This window comes from Procambarus clarkii, chromosome 27 (assembly GCF_040958095.1).
Source record: "Procambarus clarkii isolate CNS0578487 chromosome 27, FALCON_Pclarkii_2.0, whole genome shotgun sequence".
Taxonomy (NCBI): Eukaryota; Metazoa; Arthropoda; class Malacostraca; order Decapoda; family Cambaridae; genus Procambarus; species Procambarus clarkii.
Genome location: NC_091176.1, coordinates 4,882,294 through 4,900,670, shown reverse-complemented (window position 1 = coordinate 4,900,670; position 18,377 = coordinate 4,882,294). Strand labels below are relative to the sequence as shown.

General features: G+C 47.1%; 1 protein-coding gene across 1 annotated transcript in view; it reads right to left on the bottom strand.

The window, feature by feature from the left end:
- The window catches only part of LOC138369275 (raf homolog serine/threonine-protein kinase Raf-like), a 43,085-nt gene extending 25,493 nt beyond the window's left edge, over nucleotides 1-17,592 (bottom strand). Inside the window, exons 1-3 of the mRNA XM_069332289.1 lie at nucleotides 17,379-17,592; nucleotides 8,940-9,041; nucleotides 2,470-2,662 (exon numbers count right to left, since the gene is read on the bottom strand). Coding sequence (XP_069188390.1) covers nucleotides 2,470-2,662; nucleotides 8,940-9,041; nucleotides 17,379-17,486 — 403 coding nt within the window. The 5' untranslated portion in view covers nucleotides 17,487-17,592. The remainder of the gene's footprint in view (nucleotides 1-2,469; nucleotides 2,663-8,939; nucleotides 9,042-17,378) is intronic.
- Nucleotides 17,593-18,377: the final 785 nt, after the last annotated feature.

Here is an 18,377-nt window from a genome sequence, read left to right as displayed (position 1 = left end):
GACGTCCTAGCTGCCGAGGAAGGTGCACCAGACGAAGACCCGGCACCTAGCACCTACACATCCTCCTCAAGCCAGTCCGGGGACAGCTCGAGAAGGGAAAAGAAGGGAAAAGTTTCCTTAGCTATCAAAGCAGCAGAAAAGGAGGGTACCTGCACGTGAAGCTTCACAATGCCAACATCTCGAGGAAGCATAGGGGCGAACAAGCACACATTCAAGCTCTCAAACTCGCCCCCTTCACCCCCCAGATAAACTTGTACCACAATGGAAGTCTCCCGCCAAACAAGATTGCGGGTCTGACAAAACCCATACCACGCTCCCAACAAAAAGAAATGGCAGTCTGCTAACCAGGAAGACTCCGGTATCTTGTAATGCCAGTGAAAATCAGGAGCGCCATAGGCACAATCAGAGAACACTGTATAAACATCAGAGGTCCATGGTTGTTCAACATCCTCCCAGCGAGCATAAGAAATATTGCCGGAACAACCATGGACATCTTCAAGGGAAAACTAGATCATTTTTTCCAAGGAGTGCTGAACCAACTGGGCTGTGGTGGATATGTGGGCCTGCGGGTCGCTCCAAGCAACAGCCTAGTGGACCAAACTCTCACAAGTCAAGTCTGACCTTGGGCCGGGCTTGGGGAGTAGAAGAACTCCCAGAACCCCATCAAGCAGGTATCAAGCAGGCATCCAAAATGGGAAGGTCGAACCAAACTCAAAAGAAGACAGATTCATCACCAAGGCGTAATCCGGGTCTCGCAAGAGGTAAACAGCGATGGCCTCCTGAACCTCCCTAACACTCTTCAGCACGTGTGGGACACGAACAAGGGGACACAGGTGGAAACTTAGTACCCAGATGAGCCACAGAGACGTTAGAAAGAATTTTTTCAGTGTCAGAGTAGTTAATAAATGGAATGCACTAGGAAGTGATGTGGTGGAGGCTGACTCCATACACAGTTTCAAATGTAGATATGATAGAGCCCAGTAGGCTTGGGAATCTGTACACCAGTTGATTGACAGTTGAGAGGCGGGACTAAAGAGCCAAAGCTCAACCCCCGCAAGCACAATTAGGTGAGTAGGTGCGATTCAAGAAGCCAAAGAACCCAGAAATGAACCTGGGGTGGAGCCAAACCCAAATTATACTCATACAGGGAAGGAGGGTATAAAAACCCCTACACCTCTGCAACAAGGGTACCAACACCCAAGCGGGGTCAAATGGGGCCCAGGCCCCCCAAGTCAACTCCTCCCCAGCCCAGGAGTCCTACACGCCAGGACCCAGGGCAGAGCCTGCCTCCATACTCTCTGCCTCTAAAGAAAAGGCAGAGTCCAGGGAAAAGGATGAGAAGAAGGGGGTCCACTGGTAAAATCCGGAACCCTCGGCGGGAGGAGCAGGCTCAAATGCCTCCGTTGCCAACCCTGAAGAGGCAGTCCCCGAAGCCGCCCAAGTCTCACTACTATCTAAACCCCGCCCCGACTTCGAAACCCCTCACACATTTGGGAGCCGGGAGAAGAGGGAGGGGGAAGCAGGACGAACAACACTAACTGGAAAAGGACATGGGGGTACAGACAAAACCAAAGTCGAAGCGTACCAGCAATGATACCACTTTCTACCCAAGGCCAAACAGTGGCAACAAAAACCTCAGCTGGCCCCAAGGGTAAGTAATTGCTGAGCAGTCAAAGACCTCTATGGAAGCTGTTCCCGAATGCCCAGTGGAAGATAACCCCAATGCGCAAGAGCAGTACTTACAGAGCCCTTAGGGAAGGTGGCCCCTAAGCGCATGTAGCCCCAGTACTGATGAATTACACTTGGCCTGCACACTATACACAGCAGAATACACCACAAGGCACAGAACTGAGAGAGTCAGAGGCCAGAGGCGACGACCACTACAGTACACATCAGCCGAGGAACTGAATGCTGTAGCAGCCAGTGCGGGGAGGTCCGAGGTCCTCTACCCCTCCCAAGGGGTGGGGCTGCACGGATGATCAGCGTAGCGGCGTTAGTGACATTTGTTTGTTTGCTTGTTTTAGTGTGGGAATTCTGCCTCCCTCTCCGGTTTTAAGTAGCAATTTTCACCATGTGGGGTTTGTTTTGTTACAATCGATGGCAGACATGGAATGCTTCCAAACACATGGGGGTTTCCATTGGCCACAGCTCCTCATGCCTCTCTGAAGAGGGGCCAGGTTCTGGCTCATGGTCCCCGGTAGGCAAGAACTTCATCAACCGATGCCACTGTCTAATACATACATATCACCCCGGTAAGCTCCGGGAAACTGTAGGGGCTCCTCACAGGAAAGTCACTCAGTGACTTTTCACAAGTGAAAATAACTGTAAAAGTGAAAAATACCTGTGAATGCTATTAGTTACGCCTGTGGGAATAACTAATGTAATAATGCATCCTAAATGAATCGGCTGGATAGCTAGATCAGAAGTGTCAATTAATATACTGGAATTGACTGGCAAAAGGAAACTCACTTGTGATTTGTGAGGTGGCCTGAAAGGTTGCATCAATGTCTTCTGATGGTGGTGGCAGAGGTTCAGGAAACTCTTCATGACAGCCATTTGTATGAGGTGGTTGATCAGTAGTGGAACTCAAAGTCAGCTGCTCTAGTATCTCCTGTTCCTTAGCTTCAAATCTATGCAACTTTCCGGTCAATTCTGTATATTCCTAAAAAGATGAAATAATTCTTGAAATTCTCCAAATTCTAATACACTCACACACACAAAAAAAACAGCGTTGAATGTAATGAAACGCCATTTTCTGGGCGAGTCCTGAAGGCTCCCCGGAGCTATCCCAGGCTGATATGCTAATGTCAGACTTTGGCATCAGTCATGTGTATGGAGTTCTTAGGCCTACCAGGGACCACGGCCAGAACCTGGCCCCCTCAGAGAGGCAAGGGGAGCAATGGCCTATAAAAAAAAACGTGTGGTTGACAGCATTCTATGTCTGCCATCGACCGGATCAGACACCCAGAACGGTAAGCACCCCAAAACAAACCCCTATTCTGGTTAAAATTGCTACCAAAAGCTGAACTAGTGGATAGAACTCCCCAACAGAACATGAGCAAACTAGTATGACATCACACGTCGCCGCAGCACTGTCTGCACAGCTCCCCCCTCCCCGGGAGGAGGAAAGGGGAGCCCCAGACCCCTCACGCCAGCTACCCACACCTCAGTTCTGAGCCTGGATGTCAAAAACACGAAAAAAACACTGACTGGAGGGAGGGAGCGAGCGACGCAGGGGAGCCTCCGGAGCTAACTACCCACAGACAGAAAAAGAGGGACTTACCCGGGAGGTGGTCGTCACTCACTCCTTAACTCGAAGTCGAGACAACTGACTGCAACCGCCAACCCAAAGCAACACAGGCCCGACGGGGCACAGGGACATTCACGAGGTAATGAGCAGCCAAGACCCTGTTCGACCGCCAAAAACCCCACGCCTGAATATCAGACCAAGACATGTTCCCAAGGACAGCAGCAAGAGCTGCGAACTTACGGACGTCATGGGCACGGGCATAGACCGCAGGTTGGCTGAATTTGACAACCCCGCAGACGACCTGGGAGACCTGAACCCGCGAACAGGGAAGAAGGGAAACCAGATCAACCCAAAGCGCGTCCCCGGACACAGAAGCCGTTGCGCGCAAATAACGGCGAAGCGCCGCAACCAGACACAAAGTATGATGCACCCCCCGCCATACCAACCAAGCATCTACCACCCACGGACCCCTCCAGAACGCAGCAGTCTCATTCTTCGCCAGAAAAGAAGGAGATGGCTGCAGGAGAACAAAACGATCACCACGACTGAAAGAGCAGAAACCCCTGCGCCGGAGGAGAGCATGAAACTCCCCGACCCGACCCCCAGAGGCCAATGCCAACAGGAAAAGTCTGAGACAAACAATCCTGGACCGAAGGGGCCACGACGAAACGAGGATATGAGAGGTAAGCGAGCACTCTGTCCAAGGACCAGGATGGCTCAGGTGGCACATGAGCAGGCCGGAGGTGGTACAACCCACGAGACAGCTTGCGAAACAGCGCAGATGTAACATCGATAATGAAGGCAAGCTGAAGCGGCTCAGACAGCGCCACACGATATGAGGCGACAGTGTTAGGCATAAGATGACGGTCCTGAAACAACCAAGAGAGAAAGGACACCACCACCCTAACCGACAGCAAACCAAAACGACAAAGACGCAAAAAGAAACGGAAGGGCCACCAAGAAACTCCATACTGCCGCTGAGAAGAAGCCTGCAGGTGGGACACCAACACAGAAGCCACCTGATCAGCATAGAGATGATGACAGACTCGAGTAAAAAAAAAAAACGCGAAGAATCGAGAAGATCGAATCAGCCACGTGACGTACCGGACCAATCTGCTGATAGAGGTGGAGCTGCGGGAAAACCCTCTGGTTCGGACACCGAGCAAGCAGCGCCTGAAACCAAGGCTGGGCCGCCCACCAAGGGGCCAGAAGGACAACTCTCCCCTGATAAGTCTCCAAGCGAGTCAGGACTTAAAGCAACAGCTGAACCAGGGAAAAGAGGTACAGGAACCTCCAACTCGACCAGTCCAGCCGAAAGGCATCGACCCAGACGCCTCGCGACTAGGGAAGGGCGCCGCATACACGAGAAGGCGCCTCGACCACGCCGACGCGAAGAGGTCCACCTCGGGACGCCCAAATGTCTGGCAAAGGCAACGGAAGGAAGCGTCGTTCACCGTCCACTCTGTGGAGAGGGGAACGAAGCGAGACAGGCCATCGGCCAAGACGTTGGACACTCCCGTACATGAACCGCCAGGAGAGCCAAACCCCAAGAACTCAGCAGACAAGTCACCTGAAGCAACAAACCCCCAAAGAGCAAAGGACCACATCGAACCCCCGCAGTTCAGGCAATGAACCACCAGAGAGCAGTCCGAATGGAGCCGAATCATCGATCCATGGGTGACCCGAATCCTCCGAAGAACAGACCACACCGCCGCGAACTCCCGCACTGTGCTGTGGGCTCGACGGAAGAACGGACCCCTAACGCCCCTGGCCGGCCTGGTGAGCACTGGTCACAAAACCCCAGCCGAGAGACGAAGCGTCCGTGAACACACCAAGCGCGGGCTCAGGTAGGCGCCAAGGCACTGAACCCCGAAAAACCCGAGGAGGAAGCCGGAGATGCAAGGCCCCAGGAGGTTGAACCTAGCGATCGCAAGAGAGACGGAAGGGATGACCCCAAAGGAACCAGAACAGCCGACGAAGCCAAACCCAGCATGGTGGGTAGACCATCACCGCGAAGTTCAGGCTCCCGCACAGCCCCTCAAGCAACCGCCAGGTGACCCGGGAGCCCCCAGAAACAGGCGCATGCAGGACCACAGCCGCAGGAGAAACTCCAGGGGAAGAGACAAGGAATTGGTCCGAGAGTCCCACACAAGACCCAGCCATGTCCGAACCTGGGAGGGAACCAGATGGGACTTCCTCCAGTTCACCAAGAACCCGAATCCGGCGAGCTGGGAAAGAACCAATTCCATGACTATCAGACAAGAGGTCTGGCTGGGAGCCCAAACCAGCCAGTTTACCTTACCCTCAAGGTAAGGTAGTCGTCCAGGTATGCCAACACCCGAACACATAAGAGATGCAGCCGGGCCATAACGACCCACATAAGGCGTGTGAACACGCCAGATTCAACCTGAATGGGAGACAACGAAAACTGTAACCCCGATGCCCCACAACAAAACCGAGCCAGTCCCTGAACCCCGGATGAATCGGGACGTGCCAATATGCGTCCCGAAGGTCCAGGGAGACCGTCCAAAAGCCCAGCTCCAACAGGAGCCAAACCTACGACAGTGCAGTCATCCGGAAGGAGGGGCAATGAACCCAGGGGTTCAGACAGGACAAGTCCAGAATGAACCTCAGGTCTGCACAGTCTCGTTTCAACACCGGGAACAGACGGGAGACCCATCTGTGGGATGTCGTCATTTCGACCACACCCAAGTAAACCCACTCCAAGACGACTCGACGGAGCGCAGGGGAAGAGGCCTGCCCCTCGAGCCCCAAACCCTTCAAAGGAGGAGGGGCATCTCCGGGGCAGAGTTGACGACCAACCTAGATCGAATAGCTGAACTGAGTTGCTGAGTAGCCGGCGTGGAGAGTACGGGGCTCCCACCTACCCCTCCCAGAGAGGGTTGGGCTGCGTGACAGTGAGGTGTAACATTTGCCTGTTTGCATGTTTCCTGGGGATTTGAGGGAGTTCTGCCTCTGTTTGGTTTTCGGTTGCAATTTTTTTTACCATGTGGGGTCTGCTTCGTTATGCCTACCTTTCTGGCACCTAACTCCGGTCGATGGCAGATTAGGAAAAACCCCAACCACAAAGGGGGGGGGTTCCAGGGGCCATTGCTCCTGTACTTCTCTGAGGGGGCCAGGTTCTGGTTTGTGGTACCCAGTATGCTGAACTCCATTGACTAATGCCCTATTCTAATGTATCGCATATTAGCCTGATATCTCCAGGGAGCTGAAGGGGCTCCTAACAGAAAACCATTAAGTGTAATGAAACATCCTTTTCTAGTGGGTCCTCTGAAGCTGCTAGTAGTCTGCACTCTGGTCAAACCAAGCCCTGAGAATCCACAATTTTATGTTTCGTAAAGCGTTAAGCTGCTGTTAATAATTATAAATAAATAAAACGGTAAATGCTGTTCTGTAGAAGGCATTACAGTACAACCTCCATTCAACGTAGTATATGGGACCAACCCCAGTGTGTTGGAGCGTTGGATGCGTTGCAAGAGGTGACCTTCAAGAGGCGTTTGTGTCAGTCTCTCTTTTTCTTGTACACAATAAAAATGCATTATCATTTGTTATGTACCTTATTGTTGGAGTTATGTCCATCTTCAAGTCTCATGGAGTTGTGAATGCTGTACAGTAAATACGTACTGTAGTGTATTATACCGTTAACACTGTGTTGATTAGGTAGTTCTGCTGTATGTTGAGTACTACAATACAGTTTATGAAAACCATTGTACACTAAAATTATTGCAACTTTAATTTAACACTATGTATACACTTAAAACTCGTGCTGGGTACGGCTGTGCTCATGCTGGGTACGGCTGTTCTCTTGCTAGGTACTGTTGTTCTTGTGCTGGGTATGGCTGTTCTCATGCTTGGTACAGCTGTTCTTGTGTTGGGTACGGCTGTTCTCGTGCTGGGTACGGCTGTTCTCGTGCTGGGTACGGCTGTGCTCGTGCTGGTTGATTTTCTGCTACTAGTTCTTGCAAAATAATGCTTCACTTTTGGCATTAATAAGGCCCATTAGTAAGCCCCTGAGACATTTTGTTGTATATCAATACAGCTGTAGTAAAAAAATTTGTAAATTCCACGATTATTCTTCCACCAGTGGTTAAATACTGTACGTCAATCGCAGACAAAGCTAAGGGCACTGGGTGCATACTGTACGAACGCAGACTAGGTCTATACGTACACCCTACAGTATGCTGGTGTTTAAGCCAGATCCAGTAACATAAATTTCTCTCAAATATTGGATTTACATCAAATTATATATTTTTGGGTTATATATTTAGTTTAGCAACATTATTATGATAATAAGAGCTATAAAAAATACTTATTTTAGAACTGATTTATTAATTTCATTATTTCGAAGCTGTAAGTCACTGAACTATGGCAACGAAATCGAACAAAACAAGCATGGTGTTGTGTGCACATGGATTAGACCTGTCCACTCGCGCTGGAATTGTGAGCCGCCAATAACATGAATATTTCTCATATAGCAGATATCTGTCATATTACAGTATATTTTTGGTTTTATTTAGTTTAGCTTAATTAGGATAATTAAGAGTTATTAAAACACCAGTTTTAGAAATGATATATTAATCTGAAATGTTCAAAGTCATGGGTCACTGAACTATGACGACACAGACAAAAGCGAGTGAAACCTTACTGTAAAGAGAGGTTTACTGTACAGTATTCCCTTATCTGTCCACCCTCACTCATCTTGTTTCATCACAGAAAATGTATATAGAAGATTTGAACACATTAGTTAGTTATTCACGCTTCAGCCTCTAAATTAGTTTACAAAGATACTGTACATGTGCCACAAATCAGTGAACGAAAATCATTGAAACTCAGTCGTTCACTTGTGTAGACCACTGGCTGGAATTTGGTTAATATGCTTCACTTGTTGTGTCGACCATTCTGGCTGGTGTTTGGTTCATATGGTTCACTTGTTGAGTGGTCCACTTGTGTGATCCAATTTGTCTTATGAAGGAATTATTAATTGTAATCTGTGATAGAATGAGACAGTTTTCCACCACTCTGTGAACTCTGTCCCAACATCGTAAGCTTGTGGACCACTTGTGGACCACTTGTTATCTTGAGGTTATCTTGAGATGATTTCGGGGCTTTTTAGTGTCCCCGCGGCCCGGTCCTCGACTAGGCCTCCACCCCCAGGAAGCAGCCCGTGACAGCTGACTAACTCCCAGGTACCTATTTACTGCTAGGTAACAGGGGCATTCAGGGTGAAAGAAACTTTGCCCATTTGCTTCTGCCTCGTGCGGGAATCGAACCCGCGCCACAGAATTACGAATCCTGCGCGCTATCCACCAGGCTACGAGGCCCCCAGGGTTGTGCGGTACACTTGTGTAGTCCACTTGTGTGACCAAACTTGTCACATGAGCGAATTATTAATTGCAATCTGTGATAGAATGGGAAAGTTTTCCACCAGTCTGTGAACTCTGTCTCGACATCGTGAGCAAATCCGAACATCCCCCGCTTCGGCGAACCATTGTTCGTCGAACTGGGTGAGTAAATCCGGCCTGAAAAGTGTGCGAACTAGCCGGAGATTCATTGAATCAGGATACGTTGAATCGAGGTTGTACTGTACCTATTAATATATGTCTAAATAAAAATTAAATCAGCCTAATTCGTTGGTAAAGTAAGGAAACAGTTGCACATGCAATATTACCGTGAGATATAAGGAAGGAGGATGCTGGAAGCCAGCAAATCGAGAGTTGAGGTCATCAATGTATTCCTTAGTCAGGTGGATGATGTTTTGAATATTTTGTAACTGCAAGAAAAGATAAAATCATTAAGGTTGAAATGTCTACATCAAGTTCAAATTTCATGGTTTCCCTATATCAGTAACAGGAAGCCTCTTAAGATTATCGAGGTCCTCTTAGCTGTATGAAGGATGCAGCCCACAACAGTCACCAAACTCATGGACTTGTTTACTTCTAGAGGGACTGAGCCATCAGGTGTAAGGAAACATGCCCAAATGTCTTGCCCAGCCCACGAATTGAATAATGATTCAATCAGTTTTATGATTATGTGAGTGTTTATTTATTCCAGATGTGGCACCCTGGTTTTCATGATGCTTCCACCTTGGGTTAAACTCTGGTTATAAAATGAACATTTGATATTTGCCCATTTGTTATTACCAGGCTACAAGTTTCACATGACACAAAATTGTTTCTGAAATTACATTACTGTATCTTTAAATAGGCTTTTTAAGTTTTTAAAAAAAAATTCCATTAATTTGTCATAGCATTATTTGCTGAGGAACTTATTGCACCACATGTTTATTTTGATATCTCAAATTTATAAAGCATTTATGGCACAAGTGGCTAGCTGCCCCTGCATCTTATAAGAATGGAATATATATCTCATAAAACATTTGCTGCATCCTTACATGCATTTGGAGGAGGAGTCATCAGGGGGTGTTGGGATATTATTATAGATTCAGCTACCCGGAACAAAAAGTTCCAAGTAGCACTGGCTATGGTGAGCCCGTAGTGGACTTACCTGGCACAGCGAGCAGGGTGGGGATGGAAATGATGCTATTTTATTGATTGATTGATTGATTGATTGATCAAGATTAAGCTACCCAAAAAGGTGGCACAGGCATAAATAGCTCATAAGTGGTTGATTTTTTTGGAGTGAATGTGATCTTTGGTCGTGAAAGGACATGCTGCATGCTGTGCTCGCATTTAAATCGTCAGTCCTTACTATGTGGCTGTTACCGCGGGGGAGGATACTGCTTGACAGTATTTATGACGGTGTCCAGCTACTGGACACTTTTCATTACTGGAAGAGTGGCAATGTTGATGGCTTGATACCTGCTTGATACCTGCTTGATGGGGTTCTGGGAGTTCTTCTACTCCCCAAGCCCGGTCCAAGGCCAGGCTTGACTTGTGAGAGTTTGGTCCACCAGGCTGTTGCTTGGAGCGGCCCGCAGGCCCAAATACTCTCCACTGCCCGGCTGATCCGGAACTTCTCTTAGAAAACAGTTCAGCTCTCTCTTGAAGATGTCCACGATTGTTCTGACTTCAGGGTGGTTACTGCAACATTCAAGGACTCTTAAAGCTCTTCTAAGAACCTTGGCTGCTTCACATTCCAGGAGATAGTGAAGTACTGTAGTGGCTTTTCTGTGATTGTTTGGCAGAAGATGCATTACCACTCTCTGGGTTCAATAATTTCAGAGTTGTATCTGTAACCTAGACGAAGTCTATATAACCTAACTGCTATTTCCCTGTGGATTCCTTTTGGAATATTTAACCTGTCTAACTTAGTGGAGTGAAGATACCATATTGTAGAGGTATCAATATGGTATCACCCGGGATACCATATTGATACCATAGGTGAAACCTTCACCTACTCTCTGGTGTAGATGGGCTTTGTTGAGGTGTGCGAGCTTTTTGGTGATAGTGTTTTTATGTACTCTATCTAGGCTGGGTTGGATTCTTTTGTGGATCACTGGATGACGAGTTGCCAATTTAGTAGTTTCATCGCCTTTCTCATTTAATGGGATTCCAACATGGGATGGGATCCAGTTTGGAGTTATGTTGAGTCCTTTGCCTTTAGCGACTGCTCCAAGATACAAAATGGTGGTAATTATTTCCACGTTGTCTTAACACTGCTTTTTTCCTAATATTTGAAGTGCAGCCTTTGAGTCTGTGTACATGATTGCATTTTGAGTGTTATGTGCAATCACATATGCACATAACATATGCCTGTTGTATGGCAAACAGCTCAGTTTGGGTTGATGATACTGGTCCTCGTCTCCAATATGCCTGTTCGCTGTCCGTGTAAAGAGCAGCGCCAGCACTCATATTCTGTGTCCTCCGATCCGTCTGTGAAGATGTGGGTGGCTCCTGCTACTGCTATGCTGTTCTTTTGCTTTTCTATTATGCGACTTAGGAGATTGTTGGATCAAAGGCAGCCATTTTCATCACAAGACCTTCTATTACTATTTTGAAGGTAGGATCTTCCCCCGGTGGGGAAAAAGTGTAGTTTGGGTGTGGTTGATCACTTCCTCTGTCCAGAATCATGCTTTTTAATTATAGTCTGTATAGGATGTCTTCCGGTCTGGTAGCCCAAGTGTTTCCGTTGTTTTGGCCAAGTCCAACCACCAACGCCTGTCGTATTGGGACTGCATCAGGGGAAAATTATTTTACTGATAATCGTAGCTGTTCTTTGAGTTATTCTTTCTTGAAGAGGGCAAACCTGTTTCCAGTCTAGGAGTTTCAAGCCTGGTCCACATAGGAGCTCACAGAGCAGCTCTCATAGCATTAGTTTGGGCTTCTTCAAGCTTTTTCCACTATTGTTGTGATAGGTTTGTGAGTACAGGTGCTGCAGTGTCAATCACTGACCTGACTGCCTGTACATAATGTGTGTGAAGGACTTGCAGATTGGCTCATCCAGAGAGGGAGGTTAGCGAAATGAGGATTGCCGTCTGGGCCGCAGATCTCTCTCACAAGTAACACTTTCGCTCGGCGACTACTCAGCATTATGTCATCCGTTTAGTAGACGGACTTCCGGTGACGCCGCAATGCTGCGTCGTCTGTTAAAAACTGTGCCCAACATTCGCACTTGGCTGTGGGAGGGGCACGCCGCAGTTTTGGACCTTATATGCCATATATATAAAGTTGAAAAGCGTATACACATTTTATTGTGCTTGATTAGCGCTCACGAGGGTAACGCGATGTCACTTTCTTTGTTTGCTGTGGGTGGTACGCCGGGCTTTTGGAGTGTATATGCATTTAGTCCTGTAGAGAATTCAATTGCAAACACATTGATACCAAAATGAAAGACCCATGATGAGAATTGAGGTGACCAAAGTGAAGGGAGTGTAAACATTTCATTGCTCTAGCGCGCTCCCAGGTAACTCGCTCTCACGAGTACTTCGGAAGTGAGTAGTAATCAACGAAGTAGTCCATGGTACACAGTGCGACTTCGCTCTCGGTGTACCAGGTACAGATAAATTTTTGCTTTCTGTTTCTTCATTCTGTGTGCTTGCAAATAATGCACTCCTGTACACCCTTGGCTTTAGTACTTGTAGGTTGTATGTAGCCAAGCTTGTAAAGCATAAGGTAGTATTGAAAAGATTATTGGAAAAGATCAATTTGTAAGGTAGTCTTGAAAAGATCGCTTTGTATAGTCCCACACAGTAAGAGGTTCAGCTTGCCTCAAAGAGTGTCTGTCAGTTAGGAACAGATTCAGGTATTCTTGAAAATATCTATGGAAAACACCACCATGGAAGCTGCTAACACTGCTCATCAGCAGTGTTAGCAGCCGCTAACACTGCTATTTGTATCAGATGCATCATCACAGAACGCAGAAAAAGATTCATCTATGTATCATCTAAATAAATTGGAGATAGCATAGGATTTCAAGGGTGATGCTCAGAGCTACAACTGGATATGCTTGCTGTATCGTCCTCATAGGCGCTGTATCACTTGCATCTGACCTTTGTGTTAGGTCCTTATTGTGCCTAGTTTCACCAATATTATGACCCTTATGTTCTTCAAACAATAAGGTTTGAATTTCACAGACAGAGCGTTATCTTTCAACACCGCGTCGGACAGGTGTTTGGGAGCCAGAGGCGCGTGCACCACCCATGGTTGCTCATTCAGTACTAACCCAGCCAGCAGCCCTAGGGCATTCTGAGAATTTTTTCCAAGATGGCTGCCTCTCACTGGAGGTCCTATGAGTCCATTTCGTACACAACCAACCTCGTACACATTTATAATTGGTACCGAAAAAAAAAAAAAAAGAGTTTTCTTGGTTGGCGCAGTTTCCCGCCGACCGAGAATACTCGATTGGTGCAGTTAAGTGCTTAAAGAAATCAGACCAGCAGACATGACTACTGGCTACGGGGGCGTATTACGCGATTTGGAAATGTTGTTTAACCAAACTGTTTTACTAGTTGTATATAAGAAGAGCTGCAGCTTTTCTATGTTTCAGTATCTCACCCTAAACAGAAAGGGAGGGATGTTTTTGTTGCTGTTTTTCCAACGAATTTTACACATTTTCAATAATTAACTACAACGACAAGTTTCAAATGACATCATTTCTATGACACTCATATATCATATTAGCATATAATAAAGGATTTTTATAAAAAGAATTATCCAAAATATGTTTAGTTTTACTAATACTACAAGTAGTCAAAGTGCCCCAAAAATGCATGCCAATATTTCATGTTTGCAAATATTTATAAAATCAATAAATGAACTTAGGAATAAAGCGTTTTATAAATGTTGCATATAACATTACATATAAGGTATAAATTTCATGTAAATTAAAAAAAAAATGAAAGAGACGAGATTTTATGTTACTTGAAAATAAATATGATCAAACACTGCCACCTGTGGTTGAAATTGACTTCAACCAATTTCCTCCAAAATTTGCTTCTTTACAGAGAGGCATACGTTCTGTAAGGTGGCCATGTTTCATGCAAATCGGCTGATAAAAAATATGAAAAAACAAAAATTTAGAAAACTAATTTTTTTTTTTTTACCAGACCAGCAGACATGACCACTGGTTAAAGATACCAGAGCAGTAGACATGACCACTGGTTAAAGATACCAGAGCAGTAGACATGACCACTGGTTAAAGATACCAGAGCAGTAGACATGACCACTGGTTAAAGATACCAGAGCAGTAGACATGACCACTGGTTAAAGATACCAGAGCAGTAGACATGACCACTGGTTAAAGATACCAGAGCAGTAGACATGACTACTGGTTAAAAGATACCAGAGCAGTAGACATGACCACTGGTTAAAGATACCAGAGCAGAAGACATGACCACTGGTTAAAAGATACCAGAGCAGAAGACATGACCACTGGTTAAAAGATACCAGAGCAGAAGACATGACCACTGGTTAAAGATACCAGAGAAGTAGACATGACCACTGGTTAAAGATACCTGAGCAGAAGACATGACCACTGGTTAAAGATACCAGAGAAGTAGACATGACCACTGGTTAAAGATACCTGAGCAGAAGACATGACCACTGGTTAAAGATACCAGAGCAGTAGACATGACCACTGGTTAAAGATACCAGAGCAGTAGATATGACCACTGGTTAAAGATACCAGAGCAGTAGACATGACCACTGGTTAAAGATACCAGAGCAGTAGACATGACCACTGGTTAAAGATACCAGAGCAGAAGACATGACCACTGGTTAAAGATACCAGAGAAGTAGACATGACCACTGGTTAAAGATACCTGAGCAGAAGACATGACCACTGGTTAAAGATACCAGAGAAGTAGACATGACCACTGGTTAAAGATACCAGAGCAGTAGACATGACTACTGGTTAAAGATACCTGAGCAGTAGACATGACCACTGGTTAAAGATACCAGAGCAGTAGACATGACCACTGGTTAAAGATACCTGAGCAGTAGACATGACCACTGGTTAAAAGATACCAGAGCAGAAGACATGACCACTGGTTAAAGATACCAGAGCAGAAGACATGACCACTGGTTAAAAGATACCAGAGCAGAAGACATGACCACTGGTTAAAAGATACCAGAGCAGAAGACATGACCACTGGTTAAAGATACCAGAGAAGTAGACATGACCACTGGTTAAAGATACCAGAGCAGAAGACATGACCACTGGTTAAAGATACCAGAGAAGTAGACATGACCACTGGTTAAAGATACCAGAGCAGTAGACATGACTACTGGTTAAAAGATACCTGAGCAGTAGACATGACCACTGGTTAAAGATACCTGAGCAGTAGACATGACCACTGGTTAAAGATACCAGAGCAGTAGACATGACCACTGGTTAAAGATACCTGAGCAGTAGACATGACCACTGGTTAAAGATACCTGAGCAGAAGACATGACCACTGGTTAAAAGATACCAGAGCAGTAGACATGACCACTGGTTAAAAGATACCAGAGCAGTAGACATGACCACTGGTTAAAAGATACCAGAGCAGAAGACATGACCACTGGTTAAAGATACCAGAGCAGAAGACATGACCACTGGTTAAAGATACCAGAGAAGTAGACATGACCACTGGTTAAAGATACCAGAGCAGTAGACATGACCACTGGTTAAAGATACCAGAGCAGTAGACATGACCACTGGTTAAAGATACCAGAGCAGTAGACATGACCACTGGTTAAAGATACCAGAGCAGTAGACATATCACAGGTTAGATACAAGAGCATCAGATACAACCACTTGTCAAGGATGTCAGATTAGCACTCATGACTAATGGCTACATATTCAAGAGTAGCAATAAAAGGCAATTATGATGGAAAAGGCATTAAGCTAGCATGATAATACAGAACTTAGTCAAGAGTAACAGGTGGCCGTGCAGAGATCCTTTACTGCTAGAATCCACTCAGTAAAGCATCTAAACTATTGGGACCGACTAAAGAGCCTAAATCTGTATTCTCTTGAGCGCAGGCGGGAGAGATACATAATAATTTACATGTGGGAAAATAATAGAGGGGCTGGTCCCAAACCTGCACACAGAAATAACATCACATGAGACCAGAAAGCATGGCAGGATGTGCAGAATACCCCCATTGAAAAGCAGAGGTGCAACAGGTACTCTGAGGGAGAACTCTATCAACATCAGAGGCCCAAGACTGTTCAATACGCTTCCACTTCACATAAGGGGCATAACTGACCGATTCCTCAGTGTTCAAGAGAGAGAGAACTTGACAAACACCTCCAAAGGATACCTGATCAACCAGGCTGTGACTCATACGTCAGGCTGCGAGCAGCCGCGTCCAACAGCCTGGTTGACCAGTCCAGCAACCAGGAGGCCTGGTCGATGACTGGGCCACGGGGTCACTAAGCCCCGGAATCACCTCAAGGTAACCTCAAGGTAGGCCTAGACCCCTCCCCCTCCTCCCCCCCTCAGATCCACGCACCCTAGAGCCACAGGTGGAACTACGCGTACTGGCCACACACCCCAGAGCCACAGGTGGAACTACGTGTACTGGCCACACACCCCAGAGCCATGGGTGGAACTACGCGTACTGGCCACACACCCCAGAGCCACAGGTGGAACTACGCGTACTGGCCACACACCCCAGAGCCATGGGTGGAACTACATGTACTGGCCACAAATCCACAGGTAGAAGTACGTGTACTGACTACAGACCACCCAAGAGTCACAGGCAAGACCACTGGCCACACACCCCAGAGCCACAGGAGAGACCACTGACCAGAGACCTGAGCCACAGGATAGACCACTGGCCAGAGACCCGAGCCACAGGAGAGACCACTGGCCAGAGACCCGAGCCACAGGATAGACCACTGGCCACACAACCCAGAGCCACAGGATAGACCACTGGCCAGAGACCCGAGCCACAGAATAGACCACTGGCCACACAACCCAGAGCCACAGGATAGACCACTGGCCACACAACCCAGAGCCACAGGATAGACCACTGGCCACACAACCCAGAGCCACAGGATAGACCACTGGCCACACAACCCAGAGCCACAGGATAGACCAGAGACCCGAGCCACAGGATAGACCACTGGCCAGAGACCCGAGCCACAGGAGAGACCACTGGCCAGAGACCCGAGCCACAGGAGAGACCACTGGCCAGAGACCTGAGCCACAGGAGACCACTGGCCAGAGACCCGAGCCACAGGAGAGACCACTGGCCACAGACCTGAGCCACAGGAGAGACCACTGGCCAGAGACCTGAGCCACAGGAGAGACCACTGGCCAGAGACCTGAGCCACAGGAGAGACCACTGGCCAGAGACCTGAGCCACAGGAGAGACCACTGGCCAGAGACGGCAGAGCAGCAGACTGGTACCTGCCTGAAGGGCCAGAGTAAGTGCCAAGCCGAGGCCAACACCCCAAACCTTGCCTTACCTCAAGAGCCGCCATTCTCACTCACCTCACCGTCTTCTCCCCTGCCCCCGGCGCCCTACGCGCCTCCCCCACTCTACCAGTGCCACAACAAGGTGCCATCTCTGGGGGCGCCGCTGGGGTACTAAATACGAGTGTGCAGGACCCGAATGTCAACAAAGCCTCAGAAACCACCAATCATAACAACGTCAATTGTTCGAATATTATGACTGCTAGTCAAATTTCCTTTGGACAAAAGATAGACTAGACTTGCCTCTTCCTCCAAGGCAGCCCTGTCTTTGATCTCATCGGGATTATCTGGGGTGTCGACAGGTGAGGGTGAACTGCTATCCCGTTCCCGAACATCCCCAACACCCGCCATCTTGCACCTGTTTATTTTATCAGCCACCAAATTTAAGGCACTCTCAATTTGGCTCTCACTGCCTAGGGTAACCACAACCTTTTAAACAACCAAGTTCAACATTTCATCGATCAATCATATCATCGTCGTGGTTAAACGTGACTCTTTTTTAAATGTGAAAATGATACTCTGAACGCTAAAATAAAACCAGTTAAACTTATTGATAGCGGTATAGACGCAGGAACCCGCCCGTCTAGGTTGACAATTTTTTAGATAAATTCGAATTCTCTTACGAAGACATTCCGAGGCCACGACGTCTATAGTCTGCCCTTAGCGGCTCGTAATGCAAAGGTCATCAATCATTGTAGTAATTGTTACTTACATAAAACTCTCCACATATGTCACTTGCTTAATTTGGAAACTGTACTTGTGGTCGATCTCGAACCCATTGTTGATGTGACGACTTATACTGAATTTTGTAACTAGATCATCAAGATTGTAACTTGCTTAGCTAAATGAATTGTGGGGTTCAGTCCCTGAACAGTCCCTAAAGTCTATTCTTTCTTGGCCCTGACTTCCCCACTTCTTTCACACATACAGGTTCTGGCAGGCCTGATCTCATATTCACTAACAGACATGGCAGCAACTTGCAACACTTCATTTCACCAGGGCCCATTACGGGCTCTGATCATATTCCCTTAATTCTCAGTCTCCATAAATCCTATTCTCATCCCCAGTACTCCTCAATTCTCATACCTTAGGGCAAACTGGGACATGTTCAAACAACACAGTTGTTTGTTTAGCAGTCTCCGTGGTGTAGTGGTAAGACACTCGCCTGGCGTTCCGCGAGCGCTATGTCATGGGTTAGTATCCTGGCCGGGGAGGATTTACTGGGCGCAATTCCTTAACTGT